The following is a 21,006-nucleotide window of genomic DNA, read 5'->3' as shown; positions in this document are numbered from 1 at the left end:
TTTCTTGTCAGACGGCGCTCATTGGCTGAGCCGCGGGGCAGAATCTCTGTGACTCAGCACACCTGAAAGTCAACGCGGGAACTGGGGCATATTAACACACCACACACTAACACTCTACATAGTCAGGTGTGTTGGGGGGTAATTAGTGCCTGCCTCCATTATAATGACCATCAATGGGTGTAATCCATTATGTCAATCTACTCTTAGCAATGTGTGTGTGTTTTCCTTTGATGTGATTGAGTTTCTCTCCTTACTTCGTTCTTTGTAATAAGCTCTACTTTTGTCACCCTTGACGTCCTAATGTTCCTTCTCCCCACAGGTGCTTCACTGCTCACTGTACTGTACAGCAGCTGAAGATTATGTAAAGCCCTGATGCTGGAGGCAGATGTTTGAGGAGGAAGGAGTGATATTTAAGCCTTTCTGCAGATGTGGGAAAACAGAGTGCACTGGCAGCGCACACACATAAACACACACACTCACTCACACACACACACACACACACACACACACACACACACACACACACACACACACACACACACACACACACACACACACACACATCTACCTCTTCCCCTGACATAATTATTAATGCAGCTAATTAATGCTCTGCCTAGACCTAAATCTAATACTACCCTCAACCCTAGTAATGAAATGGAAATCTTCTGGCGCTTCTAGTGGGAATAACCAAATGTTCCCACAAAGTCAAAACTGTCAGATCTACTTTTCTTGTGGCACAGCACACTTTACTCCCGCTCTCTTGTTACCTGCTCCTTCCACTTGCTAAAGTATCGCAGAGAAATATTATGTATGAAATTAAATATCTAATATTACACTTGGCTGACACTTGATGAATTACATTTAAGAGTAGCTGAAGTTAACAAAAACAGCATGTGGCTGTCTGAGGGAGACAAATCTCATTACACATCATCCCCCATGTGTCTACATATTGTGAACTCCCTTGTGAGAGCACACACACAACCTACTGATCTGCACTGCTTTACAGACTGGCCCTATATAAAAGTGTGCAAGATAGTAATAGTGTAATGCAAGTCCACTACAATATGTGTATCTGTTTACTGCTTCAGATATTCAGTATAAAATATTCTGTATTCGAATTTAAACCCAAAATGGGCATGGTCTAACAGTGATTTCTTTCTTTCTGTCTTTGTTGTATCCTTCGCTTCTTTTTATTTTATAAACCCTGTGACTGTGCACCTGAAACACTGGAAAGCATTGGGAAAAAAACAGGTAGAAATGGCATCACTGTGAGTATAGGCTATTACAGTTCCTCAACCTCATCTATATCACTTCATAATTAGTTTCAATTATACTGTTTTTTTAATCCCAGTTTATACCAGTTAGCAATATATTCTAACAAATTAAGTTGGTTCTTTCTTTCCATAACATATAAAAACTAGTGGCGTAATATCTACTACAGCAATACTGACCACCAGGCTTAGACTAAGGATGACTGAATGAGCATTGTATGCTCATGTTCATTGTATGTAAAAGAACAACCTCCTGCTCATGCAGTTTTTTGTTGCGTCCCGTCCTCTGGTCTTAACCTGAAGCCCTGAGAAACTGTTTCGTAACTTTCTTGAATTGTGTGCCTCCCATATTTGTGTCTGCATTTGTATCTGTTATGAACACATTATCTATTTATTCCAAGTAATGTATAATGTTTGTTTGCATCCCTAGTGCAAGAGCAAGTGTGTGTCAGATGGATGGGTAGGAACCGCAGATACTAATTTGATTTAGATTTTTACTCCTATAGTCAAAACATTTGTTTTGTTAGAGTGTCTTACACTATGTCTGACGTACAAGAAATGACATAATGCCGATCTACTGTTAATGAGGAAATAGATTTTGAATATTGATGTTCAAGATAGAGCGAAGGGGATTATGGAGCGGATGTCCATTTTTTATTCTCATTAGAATTCCTGAATATTGAACATCCGCTGAAAAATTCCAGTAAACAAAACCTTGGCATATATGAAGGTCAGAGTGTATAATGTTTTGGGTTTTTTTTTTCCAGCAGCAAGCTGTGAGAAATTCTCTCTCAGGTGCCCATGACATCAGTGTTAGTCCACAAAATCTAGTTTTACAATGGAAAACAAAAGAGCCTGAGTCCTATCTCTAGACAATTTAGCTAAAATAACAGTCAAGTGCCCATCAGTAATATGCAGCTTAATGCAGTTTTCATGGTTGTCACACGGCAGTCAACTAGAGGGTCATGCTTTACATCTACTTGGACTTTGGTGGAGTGTGTCTCTGTGTTCTTGTGAAGGTTTCTGATGTCTGTTGTCCTCTCAACTTTGCACACCCCTTTTCACCTCATCACGACTGATTACAAGCTTCTCAGTCTCAGCAGCAATGCAGTCACTCTTTAGCTGAAGCCAAAGCACTGGGTGTTAAAATATTAACTCCAGAAATGTTAACAATCCGTGCCAACACTGGATAATTTAGATTCAGTTTAGCTAAGAGGCCAGACCTCTAGTTTTTGTTATGAAACGTTGCCAAGGACCACCTACTTTCAGGAAAAAAGAGGCCATTTGATTGACATTGAGAATGACCAACCATGCACCTTTGACATGTCGGCACACATGCAGAAATATTGGTTACATGCCACTAACTTGTTCAAACAAATCTCTTTAATAACTTTTAAAGATAGACATGCAAGTTTGCAACTTCCTAACATTTGTGGATAGAAAAGTGTACAAAAAAATACTGAAACTGAGACTAAGAGGCAGATCTAAAAGCTAACTACAGGATTGTGTCTACCAAATTCCTTCATTATCAGTGTCAACCCTTTGAATTTAGACTTTTTATATGAAATGTTAATATTTCTTAAAACAGTTTCTTTTTAATCATTATAATAGATATATACATTGAAACACCACTGCCTGTGTACACGGCTGATTCATTTTAAACAGCGCACACAAGCTGGGACAAACCCAGTCACAAACAGGAATGTGATGTGAGCCATGGAGGCCAGCCACACTATTTGTTTACTCTGAATATAGCTTTTTCATCTCCGCATTGGGCCATAATTCACTGCTCAAAGGGCAAAAACTGTCCTTGCTGACCTCACACATGCACTGAGCCACACTTTCCTGGCTTGAGAAAAATGGCTTTCTGTTTAGTATGGAAAGGCACATACATCAGTGCTACAGCGACTCAAGAGTGAGAGTGCATTTTACAGGCAATAGCGTTCACTCAGTGGAGAGCACAGCAAGGTGGCTGCAGAACAGCAGTGTTGAACTAAATTATCTGGGACATCGTTAAGATGAAAGCATTACCTAAAAATATTTCCTGTTAACCTAATGCCTCGAAATAGTGCTGTTCTTGGTTTCCTGGTTTGATGTTTGGTGACTCATAAACTGGGAGGAACTCTCATAGGCATGCTAAATACTGGCTCTCCAAGCAAGTGAGTCAAAAGAGGGGGAGGAGGAGGAATGTGGAAAATCATTCATAACGCAGGTAGCTTTCCATCTTAGAATACCAATGTACAATGGAGCATTTTGAACTATACTCAACTCTCTTGGCCTCTAGGCGTTGCAGTTAAAACACCAGCTTGAGGGTTTGGACATGTGATAGTGAAGATAAGGTCATCTCACCTGGTTACTGTAGACGTGTACCCTCTAAAAACTGCTGTAATAATAAAGAATTGCTGTGTGTTTCTCTCAATAGTCTTACTCAAAATATGCTCACACCCAACACAATGTACTGTTTATCTTTACTCTTCTACACGTGTGTGTACTGTAATGATTTATAATCTGGGTGTCACCCAGAAGAGCAAGAGTTCCCTTTTAAGTCAGGTTACTTCCTCATGCCGTCTCAGGGAGTTTTTATTTGCCATTGTTACCTCTGGCTTTAAGGATCTAAATGTACATTAAGATTTCTATAAAGTGTCTTTGTGACATTGTCTGTTGTTAAAAGTGCTATACAAATCAAATTTAAATGAAGGTTGTAAGAAGGTGCATAATTTGCAAATCAATATGCGTGTTCCAATGAGACAGCAGGGAGGGAAATATACTATAGTCACAAACAATGCGAAATACCAAAGTTCAGTACTGTCACACAGACCTAAAACTAGGGTCTGTAGATTTAGTATGATAACTGTAAAACACTGAGGCATTGGTGGAATATTATACAATAATAACTAGCAGTGGGTGCTTCTAAAAACAGTCTGACATTAATTATTGCTAAAAAAAAAAAGAGTCTTTCAGGAACATTTTATTAGTGCTGGACATTTGCCTTGTCTTTGATAAGGTTTTTCAGTGATCTGTGGGAGAGAAGAGCGAGTCAGCAGATCTCTCTCTGTCCCTGATCCCAGTGTATGCTTTGTTTAACTTTAGACGTGACCGACAGCAGTATGGCACCACTACAAATACACAGCGAGTATGAAGAAACATAGTCTGCTGTGCTAGTCTCTCTCTCCAGCACACTTCCATCAGAGCCCTTATCGGTGGGAAAGTTTCCATTTGTTAAGGTTTAACTATGAGGAACAAAGAGGGAGTGTGAGTGAATGTTGGTGACGTTGATTAAAAATATTAGTCAAAAAATGTTTAAATAATAATAATAAAAAAATCAACAACACGTTACTGCACTACATAGAGTGTTGAAGCCCATATTTCATACCATATGTGATGAATGTACACAGGGAGTAGGGCACTATCAAGGATTCAGCCAATGAATTTAAGGCTGAAACAGGAGCCACATATGATTCCTCCACTCCCGCTGGGAAACACATACGAGCTAATGTGTAATTAGAGGTTACTATTTTTTTATGCCACAGAGGAGCACAAAGCCACCATGCCAGGAAACTTTACTCTGTCTTTGGATTATTACACGTAGCTTTAAATAACCGTGCAACTTTTTAAATCTGGCTCTGCAAACAGAGACAGCTCAGGGAGAGGCTTACTAACATGAATGACTCTCAGAGTCATCACTCTCTTGTAAACATGAATTTGCAGTTAATTCGTAGCTGTTTCTCAGATGTTTCAGCATACCATTCAAAGGCTATGCTTTAGTTAAGACCAAAAATTCTGCTTTGGACACTTTAAGCAGAGCAACGGCTTTTCTCCTGGGGGGAAATCTGAGGAAGTATTTCCTCCACCTTTTCTATAAACCCCCACATTTATGGTGCCAAAAAAAAAAAAAAAAAAAAAAAAAACCCACGACAGTGGACCAACTTCAAAGCGGAACATGTGTCTGCCTTATTTCCTCTCCCTCCATCTCTCTAGGTTTTTAAAGCAGATAGGGTGGGAAGTTTAGGGATGAAGTAATTGTAGTGCGTGGTGCTACTTTGCTAGTTATTGTTGTGAGGAAAAAGCAGGCAGACTTGGCATGCAAACACTCATGAGTGCCTGGTACAGGTGAGTATGAAATAATGTGAGAGTGAGAAATCTCGTGCAGGGGATCTGGGGAAATGCAGCCACCACGGCAAAATGCTGACAAGAAGAATTTCCCAACAAAACAAGAGTCAGTACAGCTGAATGGGTTGAGCAATAAGCTCATTATGAATAGGACAGGAGACAAATGTTGCTTCAAGAAATTCCTTGTATTCAAAGTTATTGCATTGTCCTCTGCAGCAGGTATGCAGTCTGTGTTTACTGTGTAGCCGAAACCAAGTAGGAAGTGAAGGATGTGAACAGTAAATATTTGTGATAGGCAGGCATATAAATAGTGGGCCATCAAATTGCCACGTGACAGAAACTTGGCAGCACTATCCACAGCAGAGTATTTTCTGTAAACTATCCTAAGGGCAGAGATCACATCGTAACACACAAGGCAACCCAAGCAAACACAATTGCTACAGTGATCATTTTATTTCAAGGGGAAAATGACAAGCAATCATTTATTAACATATAAAAACATTTGCACCAGTGTGCATATCGAGCCTAGGCAATGGCTTAAAATAAATACTTTTTAAGAACTTATAGTACAGACAGAATATGCAACAAAAAAATGCAGACCAAAACAACGGAGCAAATTTCAGAGAGACTGAAACGAAGAAAGGGTCAAAAAAATGTCCAAGAACAGCTCCCTTTTCTTGTCACCCCAAAAGTGTTGTATAAAATGTTTTCAAATACATTGTAAAATACAGAATCTTGCAAAAAACTTTCCCCCACATTTTCTTAATGTTATTTTGACAACATTAGCTGGTATAACAGTGTGGTGTAATCAGGACTTTTCATGAAGAGTAGGAACATGAGAAAGCGAATGTACGAATGTGCATCCGTATGTCTTTCATTAGTATTCACATATTACGGACCGGGCCCTCCTGGTCTGTGGTCTGAGAACTGGCTGCCATATTGCACAGAGCTTGTCTTCCTCAGACATATGGAGACACACTTCTTCAAATTTGCAAGCTGCAAAGGCAAACTGGAGCGCCCGTCCATTTGAGGCACCAACATACTTTGGAGTCCCTTGTACTCTCTTTCAGCTGCCAGTGACCAGCAGAGTAAGACAAAGAGAAGGGTAGAAAGTCTGGAGGTCCCATCTCCAGGTTTAGAACACATTTGCAAACAGTTTATCCTCACATTTCATTCACGCAAAATAATTAAGTTTTCACATGATGCTTTTTCTGCAAAAACCACTCAATAGACAGAGGTTTTGTAAGTGTTACAGTACATAGTATGTGGTATGCAATGTTAAGTATTCACTGCTAGCTTCTGCTTTTTAGTACACCACCCCCTCTTCCTACACTTGTAGACCTATAGCATGTAAACAAAGTTCTTCCATCCTTGCGTTCTCCTTACACTCAAAAAGACAGAGTGCTCATAAAAAATGCCAAAGCATTCTTTTAACAGAAATAAAATTCAACGTTACACTCTGACACGATGTACTAAACTAAAAGCTGAGCCTGGAAAGACCTCAAGTGACAGGAGGTGACCAACTGAGACAAGTTCACTTCACAGCTGCTGTTAGTTAACTTCAAACTAAGTAAATGAGAAAACTGTGTGCCACTGACCCTGCTGTTGAGTTTCTGTTGAAGGACTATCACTGGGAAAGAGTGTGTAAACAAAAGTCAAGCTCGAGTGTGTACACTGAATACCTAGCCCAGACCCCACAAGTTTTGTCACCTGCTGTGTACTTAGAACAGTGGTGCCTTGTTTCCCACACAGCATTCAAACTTTCTATATGTAGCAAAGGCTACATATAACCTTTTACACCCCACTATAAGGTGTCTTTTTTTTTTTTTTTAAACAAATATTTAACTGAAAATTTCTAGGCACTGTTGAAAGTCCAGAGGCTTGTGTTGCAAGGAAAAAGCACTGAAAAAAAAACCCTATAAAAACAAATATAACATGCTAGTTTTGTGGCGCAAAACATTAACTTTCATATGCTTCACCATGGGCTAGCAAACAGATCAAACAGATGAACTCAAAATCTTTTTTCCTGGAGTTCCTGAAGTTTTTTCCTTTAGCATACTTCAGGTTTAGGAACAATGGGTCTTCACATGAAGTCAGTAATCTGTTGGTCCAAGAATTCAAGCTTTCAAGCTCTCAAGCCATGATCTTTTGTGGGATCTCGATGGAGGCCTTGAGGAAGATAGCATTGTCACGGATGTAGTTTCTCTTGCGGATCTCCTCGTGCGAGACGAACTTGGGGTAGCCAAAGCCTAGTGCACTTTCGTCCAGTGAGCTGCGGCTGCCGCTGGGTTTCTGGAAGTTCTTCCAGTTTGGGTCTGGGTTGAATGTCTCGGTGATGTGCTGTGGTTTGGAGAGTGATGGATCACTCTGGTCCAGAATGGAGAAAGTGACCTTGTAGGAAAAGGGCCACTCAAGAAGGTTGTCATATTCACCAGGCAGCACACGGATGTAAACGGAGAGATGCGATCCTTCACCACTACCGTTGCCGTTGAGGAAAGCGGATGCCTGCAGCTTGTAGCCATACCGGTGTGTGTAGAAGGGTGGACTGAAGAACTCGTGGTTGCTGTGCATTTTGGCCTCCTGCAACTTGCGCGAGTAGTCGCTTAACTTCCAGATGAGTACACCATCATTGCTCACTGACAGCTCTTCTAGATCACGCCGCAGCTCGGAGATCTCCTGCCGTTGACGGCCTACCAGGTTGCACATCATGGTCAGGTGGGACTTGGTCGTTTCCTCCAGGTGTCGGCCAATCACCAGCTTTGGGCACTGTAAGTGAGAGAGCATTTGTCAATGGACATGGGTACTGTAATAGAATATGAATAGTAAAAAACATGACATAGCAGTTTTTTGGGCTGCGAGTCTTTTCTGAGCCAGCGAGTAAGTTTTATTTTAATATGTAGACAAGAAAGGTATTAACACTCAGGTTACACAGATGCGTAATTATATTTTCTGGGTGCACAATTCAGTTTATGCAAATACCTGGTATGTAGTCAAAAATGAAGTGCAAGAGCACATCTAGTATCCAAATAAAAAGCCACAGGTGCACTGGAAACTGGAAAAAATCAAGCCAGCAAAAGCAAGAAAAAAAATTGGCTATTGTCAGACAAAAGAATCAAAAACCAGGCACACATGTGGACTGTTTGCAGTTAAAACGCCTTTATTTTGACGGCTGAAAACATGTAAAAAGTGACCGATAAAGTAATGTGTATTGGCTTCAGCAAGCCTTACTCAAGGTGTCAAAACCAAGTTCACATGTCCAAGGTTGCTAGATTTTTCTTGCACAATGATTTTTACTATCTAGTCCATTGCCTTTAGACTCAGTGACTTGCCTTTTTTAAGCTCAAAAATATGAGGGATAGAACTGCAGACTGACGAAGGAAACTGAATTCTTCCTGCCAATATATTGCTGAATGAATAGTCCTAGTTGTAATTATCACAATTAACATTGCAAATGTAGTCAAATTTAAGCTCAAATTTCTAAATTCTAAATTTCAAATTTCAAAATTCTAAATTTAGAATTTGGGCAGGACAGTATGGCAGTACAGCAGGTAGTACAGGGGGCAGAATCTGGGTAAGAACAGCATTATGCACAATTTAATGTGACTAGCTTCAGAACTAAGGATTGCACTATAGTGAACCATCTATATAGATTTGTGTACACTTTGTGTACAATTATCTCATGGGTGTTTTCCCTTAAGTGCTGGGAAGGTAATGTTGAGTCACTTTAACTTTACTGCTTTGTGTTCAGCCTTCTCAACCCATATGATCAAAATTGAGTTAAGCTGTAAATGTAAAGTTCAAATTTTTTGAGGGATAGTTACAGAACCAGGAGAAAAAAAAAAATACATTTTGTTTTTCTGGTTTTTAAATCATCCAGGCAAAATCCCCCAAATCCCAAAAAACTGTAGTGTCCCAAGTGGACTACATCTTAACTGTAATGTAGTCATTAAGGAAAGTGAGACTCACTCGATGCTTGCATCCAGCTTCTTTAAAGGGACAGAGCACTAACGCACTGCCACAGCTTTCCTTCACATGGGTTGCAAGATCTTCACGGGCGATGTTGGGGGCACCACACTGGTTTGGGCATTGAACTGGGAAACGTGGGCAGTGGTACTGATGATTCTGTAAAAAAGAAGACACAGCACCTGACCTTTGAGCTCAAAAAGATGAATATGAGATGAGAGCTTTCAGAGTTTTCAGCTTTAATTTCCTGATATTTACATCTAGATGTGTTAAACAATCCAAATGTCTTCAATGTAAAATGAAAATAATAGAACAGGCCTTGCTGTTCCAATATTTTTGGAGGAGACTGTAGAAAACAGAGGACAAGACTGGATCCATGGACTTGAATAAGAAGTATTAAATGGAACTATGGTCCAATAATTTATGTAAGGAATAAATCCCAAAAAGTCATGCCGAATCCAATAACAGCATGTTCAGAAGTGATTTATCCCAGATCGTACTTTTTATCCATTCATAATTACATCTATTGTTGTGGAACGTCCATAAAACAAGTTAGTTCCTGTTATCACTTCACATTATAGTAGCTATAAACACTCTGACTAGGTTTTTCATTTTCCCCCTCACTCTTTTCAAGTAAATAGGACAAAATCATCATGTCATGGAAAGCATAAAGTCCTCCATCAAGGAGGTTTTCGGGTGTCTGAAAACTTACGGAATGGTACAAAATGTTAACCCTAGTAACATCTTGCCTTGCAGATGGAACTACTGTTAGAGCTGCTGTTAGAGAAAATGAATCAACAGCTTCTGGCCAATCAGAATCAAGAGTTCAACTGTGCTGTGGTATAATATAGTTTAATGCACCAGAAAGCACTTACTGAAAGTTACTGCGTGAATTTGTGTGAGGATAGTGTGTGTGAGCAGAGGATTGTGTGTGATGCAGGTGTCGGGTATAGAGACTGGGCCAGCTCAAGCTGTGACTCACTGGCACCAAACTCAGCTCTACCATGAATGCCCCTGTTCATATAGTCACAAGCCTCCTGCCATCCCAGTCTTAGGAGCCTTCGCCCCTATTCATACACCACTGAGACCCAACTGTTCCTTTAACTAACTCACAAACATATACACATTACTTACACTGCACCACCTCGCCATCTTAAACACCTGCGAAATGTCTTGTGTTAAAGTATGACAGAGAGGTATGACTCACTGAAGACAACTACTCACAGAAGTAAAAAGAAATGTTAGCTCAGATTAGAGAGGTGACTATTTGGAGTGGTTCATGGTTGCATCATGAAACTGACCTGGATGGTGTCATAGACAAACTCTTTGCCACAGTACTTGCATGGCTGTGTGCGTTTGGGACACTCAGCCATGGTGTGCTGGGCCAGGAGTCTCCTCATCATCCTTGCTCCACACTTGTTCTCACAGTAAACACTCTCCTGGGGACAAATGCCCTGGTGATTCTGAAAGAGACAAACACATAAAAGGCATGAGGAAGAGTCAAAAAAGGGATAAAGTAAAAGAAAAAAAAAAACCCTTCACAGATGCTTCATCTGGTTTTAATTGAAGCTTTGAACTATAAACCCAACCACAGAATTCAATCTACAGTGTCTGAGAACGAGGTCACGGATGTCAGGCATTTTAGCTGACGTTGGAGCTCTGTTTATAACGACACCTCAGAGACTGCTATGGAGCTCATTATGTTTCAATCAAGCATTTTCCCTGGGTCAGAGACTTACTTTATTCAATCAAAGTATTGGGTGAATGTAAAGATTTTTAAAATGTGGTGAACCTGTAGTACAGTTTGTTTACAATTTTTTTCATACCAATTTTTTAAATTTTCATTTTGCACAGACAAAAAAAAAGCATATTGTTTTGCCTTGTTCATAATTCAGAAATATCTTTTCAATCATAAATTTTCTTCATTCAAATTTTGCTCAAAATTTCCTGAGAATCAAATCGAATCAAATCGTGTAACCAGCATTGTAAAATCAATCAAATTGTGACCAGAGTGCATCCTTACATCCCTATTTGTACATTCTCACCTACTAGCTACCTTTGCCTATCACATGGGAAAAGGTAAAGGCTAGCACATGCTTCCTCTGAGACACATGAAGTGCTTGCAATTGTCCTGTGCTTCTCAGGTGAAAACTTCTTATTGGTCTCACTGAGGGTTGTTTTCCCATGCAGATGTATTTTGAGAAGACAGCATACTTTAGGCAAGTACCCTTAATTTAACGTCAATATCAATTTCCAACATGGAGCTATTTTAGAGTTATACTTTTGGTCAATTAGATGATAAAATATCCATTAAAGTGTATTTCAGCAAACTGTGCATGCATTAATGTGCTCTAGAAATAAACAATTTTGTTCTGTGGTGAGAAGAGGTCTTCACACAATGAATCATGTGGTGTCACATTCTTCATTTTCTTTGCTCATAAAGAAGTAGCAACAACAGTTCCACACTGTTTTGGTTATTATAGTTGAGAAGATGAAAAGATGACTGAAAATAAAGCTTTACCACAATGATACAAGTGGTTAGTCCCTTTCATGTCGTTTTGGTGTGGATAATCGTAAAACTAGGTTTTATGATGATCTGAACCACCTGGATGAGGGCCGAGACCACCAGTGTTTGGCGGACCAGTTGGTTTTTTCGTGAGCACGAGTATGCGTGAAGTGTGAAGACGGGAGTCAAAATAATTATGATTGGTCCACACCAAACAAGGTAAGGTAGTTGTGAAGGCACCCTGAGAAAAAGGCTTACTGGATTAAAAGGCTTGAGTGATTAGTAAGCCAAATTGCCTGTTTTCACGCACAAGGCAAGCACTACCACTGCACATTTCTCAAAGTCAAGACAACAACAACGATCACTCTTTCGTGACTGTTCTAAGGTGAGTACCTCGAAGGCCTCGCCGGTGAACTCGCTTCCGCAGAACTCACACTTGACTTTGCGCTTAGGGCAGTCGTGCTGCAGGTGCTCGGGCAGGTCGCGACGTGTCAGCTTGACGCTGCAGCGGTTAGGGCATGGGATCACATTAAATGCACAGGTAGAGAAATGGCTCTGTCGGAGAAAGCAAATCAAAGGCACATACACGTTACATTTGATCTATTTCAGTCTCATAAAACACTGGTGCTCATAGTTACAGTCAAATGGAGCGCTATAACACCTGCAAATGCAACTGAGATACAGGTAGAGGATAACTAAAAAAAATGATTACTATTTTATAAAGTTATAACTATAAAGTGAACAAAATCAAAACAGTTCTTGGTAGTGGGAAAAAAATTCATAAACATAGATCAAATCCCACGGAAAAAAAGAAGAAAAAACATACATACAGAGTGATGGGATGAACTGACCTGCAGCTGCTTCATTTGGCCGGTCCAGCGGCAGCCTTCCTCACTGTGGATACAACGGATAGCAAGGGCCAGGATCTGCTGCTCCAGCTCAGGGTCAGGGTAGATCTGCACAACACAGCCAGAGTAAATGAGACATGTGTGAGAACAACATGAAAAGTGAACTGGACAAAAGGTGTGTTGCATGTACAGGTTATACAGTAGAAACAAATGAATTAGAGATTAGAGATACTTGTCCAACAGGTGCCTTGTTAACTAGTGAGAGGTTGTTGTTGTTTTTTTAATCATATTTTGTTTTTGTTTCTGAAAGTCAACTCCATCATTATTGGCACCCTTTGTGAAAATGTGCAATTATAATCTATAATAAATATGCACATGGTTATTTTGGGATATAGGGATGATGTACTGTTTTATACACAGGATGCAAAATGATCAAAATTATTATTGGTAAGAAACAGCACTGCAGTTTGACTGCCTAACATTTATTCAGTAGGGTTCAAATCTCTAAATTTGTCACTTCATATACATGAGTATGATAACCTTGTGTCAGATCTGACCCAACAGCTCTGGCTTTAAATTTTGTAAGATACTATGTCAAGCTTTCCAGGGCGACTCACAGTAGTGTAAGAACACCATGTTTTAGCTACAGGCTGAATAAGGCTAGTTCTTTCTTTTTTCTTGCTTTTTTTATTGAAACAAGTTACATAAACAGTTACATAATGTCGCATTATAACAGTGCCATTATGTATTTTGTAAAGAATAGTATTTTCCTATAATAGCACCACCCAAAGTGTTTTATTGCTCTTACACCACATCAGTTTGTTAATGTTAACAATTGTACAACAAATAATTAAATAACAATATGTCAAACTCTCATCAGTTTATAATTGAATTAATTTAATGTTGTGGAACATCAGTGCAACAAGTTAGTTCTTGTTATGACTTACTTTATAACAGCTATAAAAAGTCATTCCCTCACCAGCCTATCTTCTTAAAGTTAGTAAGAGGAAAAAAAGGAAAGTACAAAGTACTCCATCCTGAAGACTTTCTTGTGTCGAAACGGCTTCCTCTGGCTGTCCCTGTGCAAGTTATTTCTATAGAAATGCTAATTTATTAGAACAAGCACAGTAATAGAAAACTGGAAGCTGGAACTCCTGTCAGAGCTGTGCTTCTGGCCATTAGGAATGGAGAATCAAGAACAGTGCTGTGGTATAAATTTATTGTTATATTCACTAAATAACATGTAGTTATGGAATTAAATTTGTGCCAAATTTGTATTGAACGGAACTTTTTAAGAAATGAACAAAAATATACAATGAGAAAAAAAGAAATATTTTGAAACTGAAAACGGTGAACTCCGTGGCAAAAACGTAAATGGCCCTCAAATAAGCAGTATTCTTTGTTAAGAGTTTTCTACGCTTCCTTAGTGCTAATTATGGGTTATACGCTAACGCTTTCAAATTTTTCGTTTACATACCGCAAGTTGATGTTCACCATTCTGGCACAAATCTCTCGTGTGGGCGGGGCTTAACAACGATTTACTCTCATTGGCTAGTGAGATTGACAGCTCGAGTGTACAGCTGAGGAGGAGGATGACATCGATGATGACAATGATGATGATGCCATTCCGTGCCCCTCCTGAGAGCTGATCTTGAAAAGTCGACTACCCAAACCTCAAATATTAACTAGGAACTAATATACTGACTAAGTAAATAGATAATTTCCACTACAAAGTACAAACACTATAACTATACAGAGAACTGCATCCAGAACGCTCTCCAAAACACTGAAGTCTCTACTTCCAGGTCAGAGAGCTGTCGATCCAAATCTCACTGGCCAATGAGAGTAAGTTACTGTAAAGCCCCACCCATATGTGGGATTTGTGACAGAATGATGAATGTAAACTTTCGGAGCATAAATGAAAACACTGAAAGCGTAAATGAAAACTCTGGCAAGGCATTCATAAACCATGATTAGCAAAAAGCTTAGAAAACTGTTAACAAAGGATTTGAGGACCAGGTTAAATTTTTGCGAGTTCACTGTTTTCAGTTTCAGAGTGTTTTTCTTTTTTTCTCATTGTATATTTTTGTTCGTTTCTTGAATAGTTACGTTAAATGCTTTCGGCACAAAATTGAATTCCATATGTTGTGCCCTTGTAAATAAGCTACACCTATCAGTGAGCAAAGACCAGTCCAATGTCTTAAAAAGTTAGACCTGTGTGGGTGACTTTTGAAAAACAGGAAAATAACCCTGTACAATGCAATGTTTGGATGATTTCAAAGTTCTATTAAATAACTGTGTTTTTTGTTAGATTATTTATCATTGCAAACTTACATCTAAATAATATTCACTTTTAAAGCATGATAATAACTGCCATAGACACACCACTGTGCTACAAGCAATGTTCCACTTGTGCATAATTCATTAAAAAAAAATTTGTGGCCATGAGGTCTTTGGTGCCATAAAAGGTTATAGATATTTATTTATTAGGCCAGTTATTTAAAGGACGGTGTTGAGTCCACATACCCCTACGAAGCATGTTAATGCTTGTTAATTATACAGGGGCTTACTTGAGATTGAAATGACCTTCAGACAGGACATTAGCTATACAAATATTTACGTTTACAACATTCCTAAACTGAATATTGTTTTAGAGTGTATTATCAAGACCGAGGTCATGACTGTGTGTGTGCATGACTTGGTGTGTTTGCTGTGCATTCTCTTGTTGTCTATTTAAACATGAAGAAAATGCTTCATCCAATCAGCTCAAACCCCCAACCCCACCATTTAGCATTAAACAGAGTAACTGAAAATCCCAGCAAGCAGTCTTTCAGATTAACGTGAAAAAGAAAAAGAAAAAAGAAAGAAGTGTGCCATCATATGTGTAGTCAATCCTTTGAGGGGACATAGTCTGCTTTGAGTCACTAAACTCTAAAGTTCACAAAATCTGACTTCATGTAGCGAAGGCTGGCTCATATTTTGTCAGAAATACTTCTGAGAACCAAAGATCTGTAAGCCTGAGACATTCAGGGATTTTGGATCAGGAGGATGTTTTAGCGATTTTTGGACTTTATATGGAACCAGACAAGTGGGGTATATAGCAAGACGGAGTAATGCGTGAATGTGTGTGCATTGTGAGTGGCGTTCTTAAACACACAGGTCGTCTGAAACGTTTTCATCTTGTTATGGCAGAGAAGCTGAAACGCAGGTCCCAGGCAATTTCAAACTACTAGCCATGTAGTCACTAGCCTTTTTGTTTAAAGGTACGACTTTACCAAACTGACCCTACCCCTGACCATAACTCCCCACTGCATATCAATTTGGAGATGTTTGGAGATGTTTGAAGATCTAAGAAACATGCAGAAACATTCTGCCTACTGATCACGCCATGACATGAGGAGATGACTAAGGAACCAGTGGCCTTCCTGCAAGTCACTAAAGCATATAAGTGATACATTCATGGTGTCTGGTATGTGGTAAGTGTACTGATAAGTTGTAATGATGTCATTTCCCACCTCGGCATGTTCGAATTTACACTATTCAGTATGGGTTGCCATGTTGATTTGATATCACTCCATAAATGGAGAAGGAACTGTTAGTTGAGAAGACTTGACGAGTTGAAATTTCAAGTCGGAGGGGCTTTTTCGGTGGCTTTTACTGGTTGGAGGCGGGAGAATACAAGTTACCATTTCGCCTCAAACGCCACAATAAGGCTTTAACTGAGAACATGTCGGACATTGTTACATCTATTCTGAATATTGATTTCTTGATCCGTTTTAATTCAATGGTGAAATAAAGTACAGAAGAATAACTTGCATTTTAAATTCTAAGGGCCATTTGTTGCCCACAGTGGTCCGGTCCGATTAAATGCTTAAAAGGAAGGGTTTGAAACGAGCCAAAACTCTAATTAAAGACATCAGGGTGTAGTGCAAGATGATCCAAAAATGCAGGTTGTAATTTTCTCCCATAAATAGATTGGAGAAAGTATCACTTTTGGGAAAGCTACTGTGAGGAAAGTCTTTAGAGAAATCTCCCAGAAATAGCATGGGTCCTTTTTTTGGTCTCTTACCACAATCTCCCTCACAACCATACCTAGAGCTCATTAACGTTTTCGTCTTGACATCATGACCACATTGAACAAACAAAGAGCTAGCATTAAATCATCGTCGAAATTCAGACTTATTCATCTTGAGTGCCTCGCAGTGACATTTGCCGTGCCATCCGGGAGACAGCAAGCTTTGTTCTAGCAGAGGCAAATCAAACTGGAGAATAATTGAGATGATTCATCCTGTATTCTCTTTCTAAACACCTCCACATCCTACATCTGCCCTCCTACTTCCACATCTGATATTCCCAGGTTAATAAGAGGCTTATTGGTTGGTGTCATTTGCACACGTTTGCAGACTGTTGCTGAGATGTTACCTTGAGGCATAATCTGATTAAAGCAACATAAGGATTGGAGGAAGGGGCCACAACGTGGTCCTGTTTGGCTTTTGGTTCACGCTAAGAGAGCATGAACTAATGCTTCAGAATAGCATGAAAGTGTAGTGCAGAGTGGGGAAGGGTTTAATGGTTTACCTTGGCATAGTCCAGGGGGAGCTGATCCTCTGGGCACTTGAACACCCCCTCACTACAAACAGAAGAAGAAACACACATTATTAAGGTCATCCTGACTGTGTGGCAGCACACGTATCATTTATGCACAGACAATTCCATCATCCCTCTATAAAAAGACTGGGCTAAAACATATTTATTGTTTATTCTAAAACCCAGATCTGTATGAACACAAAGGATTGTCAAATCAACATGGGCTCAGAAATTTGCTGAGCTGAGTAATGAAACAAATGGCCGAGTTCCCAGCCTGCTTAACTTATGACCAATCATGCAACTATGCAAACACGTCTAGATTATAATCTCTAAAACAGCTGACTTTAATATGCGTATCTAGAAATGAATATTTAACATATCTTTAATTTAATATTATATGTATCTAAGAATGATCAAATGGCTCCAATCTTACTTTCTATGGCTGTACAAAATAATAGCCATAGTAATAACCCCCCCCCCCCCCCCCCCCCCCACTCTACCCCAACCCCCCACCCCTAATATAAATAGCATGATATCTGAAAAATACAGCAAGGCATCTCAGTCCTGCTCTAATGTGTTTCAAGCTGGGGTTTTGTGCTTTGCTCCTTTCCCCCATAGGGAAATGATTACACAGGGAGGGTCAGGCTGGACTGGAAAGTGAGTGTTTTTGCTGGAGCTCTTTTTGACAGTGTCAGAGAGATAGAGAGAGAAGGGTATGTGACTTAAGGTCAGATTAGATTGGTGGAACAGCTCATTAGTGAGGCTCTGCTTGCAGTGTAGCCTGTTCAGGGCAGTGAAATATTCAATTGCAGATACTGGATGTGATATTAGACTTAAGTAGTGGTAGAGGTACGTATGTGTGTGTGTGTGTGTGTGTGTGTGTGTGTGTGTGTGTGTGCGCGTATATTCAGTCCTGTCAAAAACCTAAGTGCCTTACTGCGGAAAAGTTGAAAACTTTTTTTTAAGTGACTAATGCCGAACACAGACATTTCCTAAAGCATGAGCAGCAGACAGAAATTACCCGCAAGATCTGGGTAAAGCATGAAGCAGCAACATTATTTAAGTATAATGAAAAGAGACACTCAGTACATTGTGAGTGAGTCTGAAGGGGGGGGGTATGAGACTCTATTAGGCTGGAGGCTTCATGTGCTCAGGAGTCTTCACAAGGAGGTACTGTCTATGAACTGCTCAGTGTCTAATGAATGGACTTTTTCTGACATCCTTGCCACCCTTTAATGCCATAAATAGACAAAAAACAATGGAATCAGCAGCTTGAGATCTAACGAGCACGAAGAAGCCTACAATGCTCCCATTGAGTCTCAAGTGTCCTTAATCTGCTGGAACTGAAATGTCACCTGACGAGGGCCAACACAGGCACACAACAAGCCTCCAGCTTCATTAGCCTGTTGGTGAAAGCTTACTGCGTGCCCTCCATTAAGGTCAATGTGTCACAAGGGCACTGGGGTCTACAAAAAGACCAATCAATTGTTTAGCACCCTTATGGATGTGCTGCTGAATAAAACCGATTACTACTGGTTCACTGGACTCGCCTGTTCAGGCAGGTCATCGTGAGATTAAGTTGTAATTTACAGATGGATCCAAGGCCCCTGCTGATGTGCACCCATACAGGAAGAGAGCCGATGATGTGGAAAAACCGAGTGTCCCATCAGCTTAGAGCCAGGAGACTCATGTTTGTTTTGTGACCATAAATTAAGATTAGGACAGAAGAGACAAAATGAACAACAGCACCTTACAATGCCCATGATGAACTGTGTGATTCTAAAAGGTTAGAAGCCCCATTGTAGGTTGCAAAGTATAGATATTGTTTAAGTCTTGCACAAGGGACCCTTAGTGAGCATCTACTACGTAAGGATTAGAAAAATTAGTAGCCTGGGTGCTTAGGATGTGAAGATTGGTCCGGGTTAATAGTTTTTTTAAATTCTCATTTGCCTGGTGGACCAGCAGGCTCAGTAGGCTGGCGGTCACCAACGATTTGTTTTTTTCCTTCTTCTCTTTTTCAACAATCAGATAAAAGAAAATAAAAACTCGCTATTGACTTGTAAAGCAAACATTTTTCTTTTTCACTTCACAGTGCTGCTCAATGCTGTATGTATAGCATGCACTACTCAACCTGAATACCACTATCTGCTGCACTACATAAATCGATGGATTAATTAGCTTGCATTGATCACATACGCCCGGAATCATGAATCAGGAATTTGGAAGCACTAACAAACCCAAGCAAGACAACTCTCCTGCTAGCACAAGACACAGTCACCTCACAGTTAACCATATGGAGAAAAATATAATGACGCTTAACGATAATATCTTTTACGTGTGACGTGACGAGAAACACCACAGCTCATAGACAAATGGTGGCCAACAACTTGCTCAGAAACGTTTTTTTTGTTTGTTTTTTTACACAGTAAATTATATGCCGTGATGGGTTGGCACCCTGTCCAGGGTGTCCCCCGGCTTGTGCCCCGAGTTCCCCCGGGATAGGCTCCAGGCTCCCCCATAACTCTTTGTTCGATAAGTGGTATGGAAAATGGAAGGATGGATATTAATTTATATATTAGCTCACCTTACATTACTATATTATGTTAGCTGCCACTTTTTAACCTATTCAATTAACCATAAAATGGGACTTTGTAAGCACACTGGAGATTTTATTTGCAGATGGGCTAGCTAATGTATTTATGATTTGTCCACCTCTGTGCTTCAGCTAAAACTGCTCATGCTTACGTCTTGAGGGCCAAAAGCCAGTTTTTAGGAGACTGTGGTACACCAGAAATGGACAAGAACACTCGTTAAGCAGTTACTGAGAACTGAAATAAGCAATATGTAATAAGCAAGCTAAATGGATCCGATTTCATGGGGCAAACCACATGTGACTATTGTGGCTGCATTAAATATTCAGATGTCATGCTGGTCTCCTCTAATATACAGGCAGACATGACAGATGCTGTGGTGCATCAGGGACCAGCAAAGCGACAGGACAGAGGGGAACTCCTGCAGGGTATCTTCACTCTCCCAGCACTCAACCCTTCTTCATGAATGCTGGAAAGTAACTGCAGATGGCCACAGCACTATAACAATTAAAAGTATTTTATTCAAACAATAGACGCATTATCAGAACAAACACAAGTTAAGTTCCTGGGCAGCCAAATGAGCAAAAGTATAGGATATTTAAGTGCGCTTGTGCTGTGGGTGTAGTTTTTAATATCTGTTTTTAATCCTCCCACTCCACTGTGGTCTCTCTTATTGTGGTGCCTGAAATTCTCTGCTGTGCCCTGAAGCAGACATTAGAGAATCCTCCATTTCTTTGCTGCTATAGATGTGGACAGCCATCACAACACTGCACGAAGACTCATTACACTGCTTTTGACAGATGGGCTAACAGAGAAGTGGCCAATCACGACAAAGCATTCTCAAGAAAAGAAGCCTTTGCAAACAGTAAAGTACTCGGTTTTTCAATTCACTTTCAATGTTCTTTTGCTGAGATGTTCTGGCTAATTGCAATGCAGACAGAGTAATTCAAATGAGTGGATCGTGAGTTAATTGAGGACACCGAATCATCCATAATGCCAGCTCTTCCTGAGCTGCACTAAAGTGCGCACACTGCAAAAAAAAAAAAAGTCATCTTAGCAAGTAGAAATACCTTGAATACAGTCAAATTTATCCAGTATTACTTAGTATAAGATCACAACAAACGAAACAC

The 21,006-nt window shown here is 39.9% G+C and overlaps 1 protein-coding gene across 1 annotated transcript in view; it reads right to left on the bottom strand.

Annotated features, from left to right (window-relative positions):
* Window positions 1-5,819: 5,819 nt before the first annotated feature.
* traf4a (tnf receptor-associated factor 4a) overlaps window positions 5,820-21,006 on the bottom strand; it is a 33,293-nt gene continuing 18,106 nt past the window's right edge. Inside the window, exons 2-7 of the mRNA XM_017491054.3 lie at window positions 17,277-17,328; window positions 12,702-12,806; window positions 12,244-12,405; window positions 10,646-10,807; window positions 9,348-9,503; window positions 5,820-8,147 (exon numbers count right to left, since the gene is read on the bottom strand). Coding sequence (XP_017346543.2) covers window positions 7,515-8,147; window positions 9,348-9,503; window positions 10,646-10,807; window positions 12,244-12,405; window positions 12,702-12,806; window positions 17,277-17,328 — 1,270 coding nt within the window. The 3' untranslated portion in view covers window positions 5,820-7,514. The remainder of the gene's footprint in view (window positions 8,148-9,347; window positions 9,504-10,645; window positions 10,808-12,243; window positions 12,406-12,701; window positions 12,807-17,276; window positions 17,329-21,006) is intronic.

This window comes from Ictalurus punctatus, chromosome 17 (genome assembly GCF_001660625.3).
Source record: "Ictalurus punctatus breed USDA103 chromosome 17, Coco_2.0, whole genome shotgun sequence".
NCBI classification, from domain to species: Eukaryota; Metazoa; Chordata; class Actinopteri; order Siluriformes; family Ictaluridae; genus Ictalurus; species Ictalurus punctatus.
This window is presented reverse-complemented; position numbering and strand designations above follow the sequence as displayed.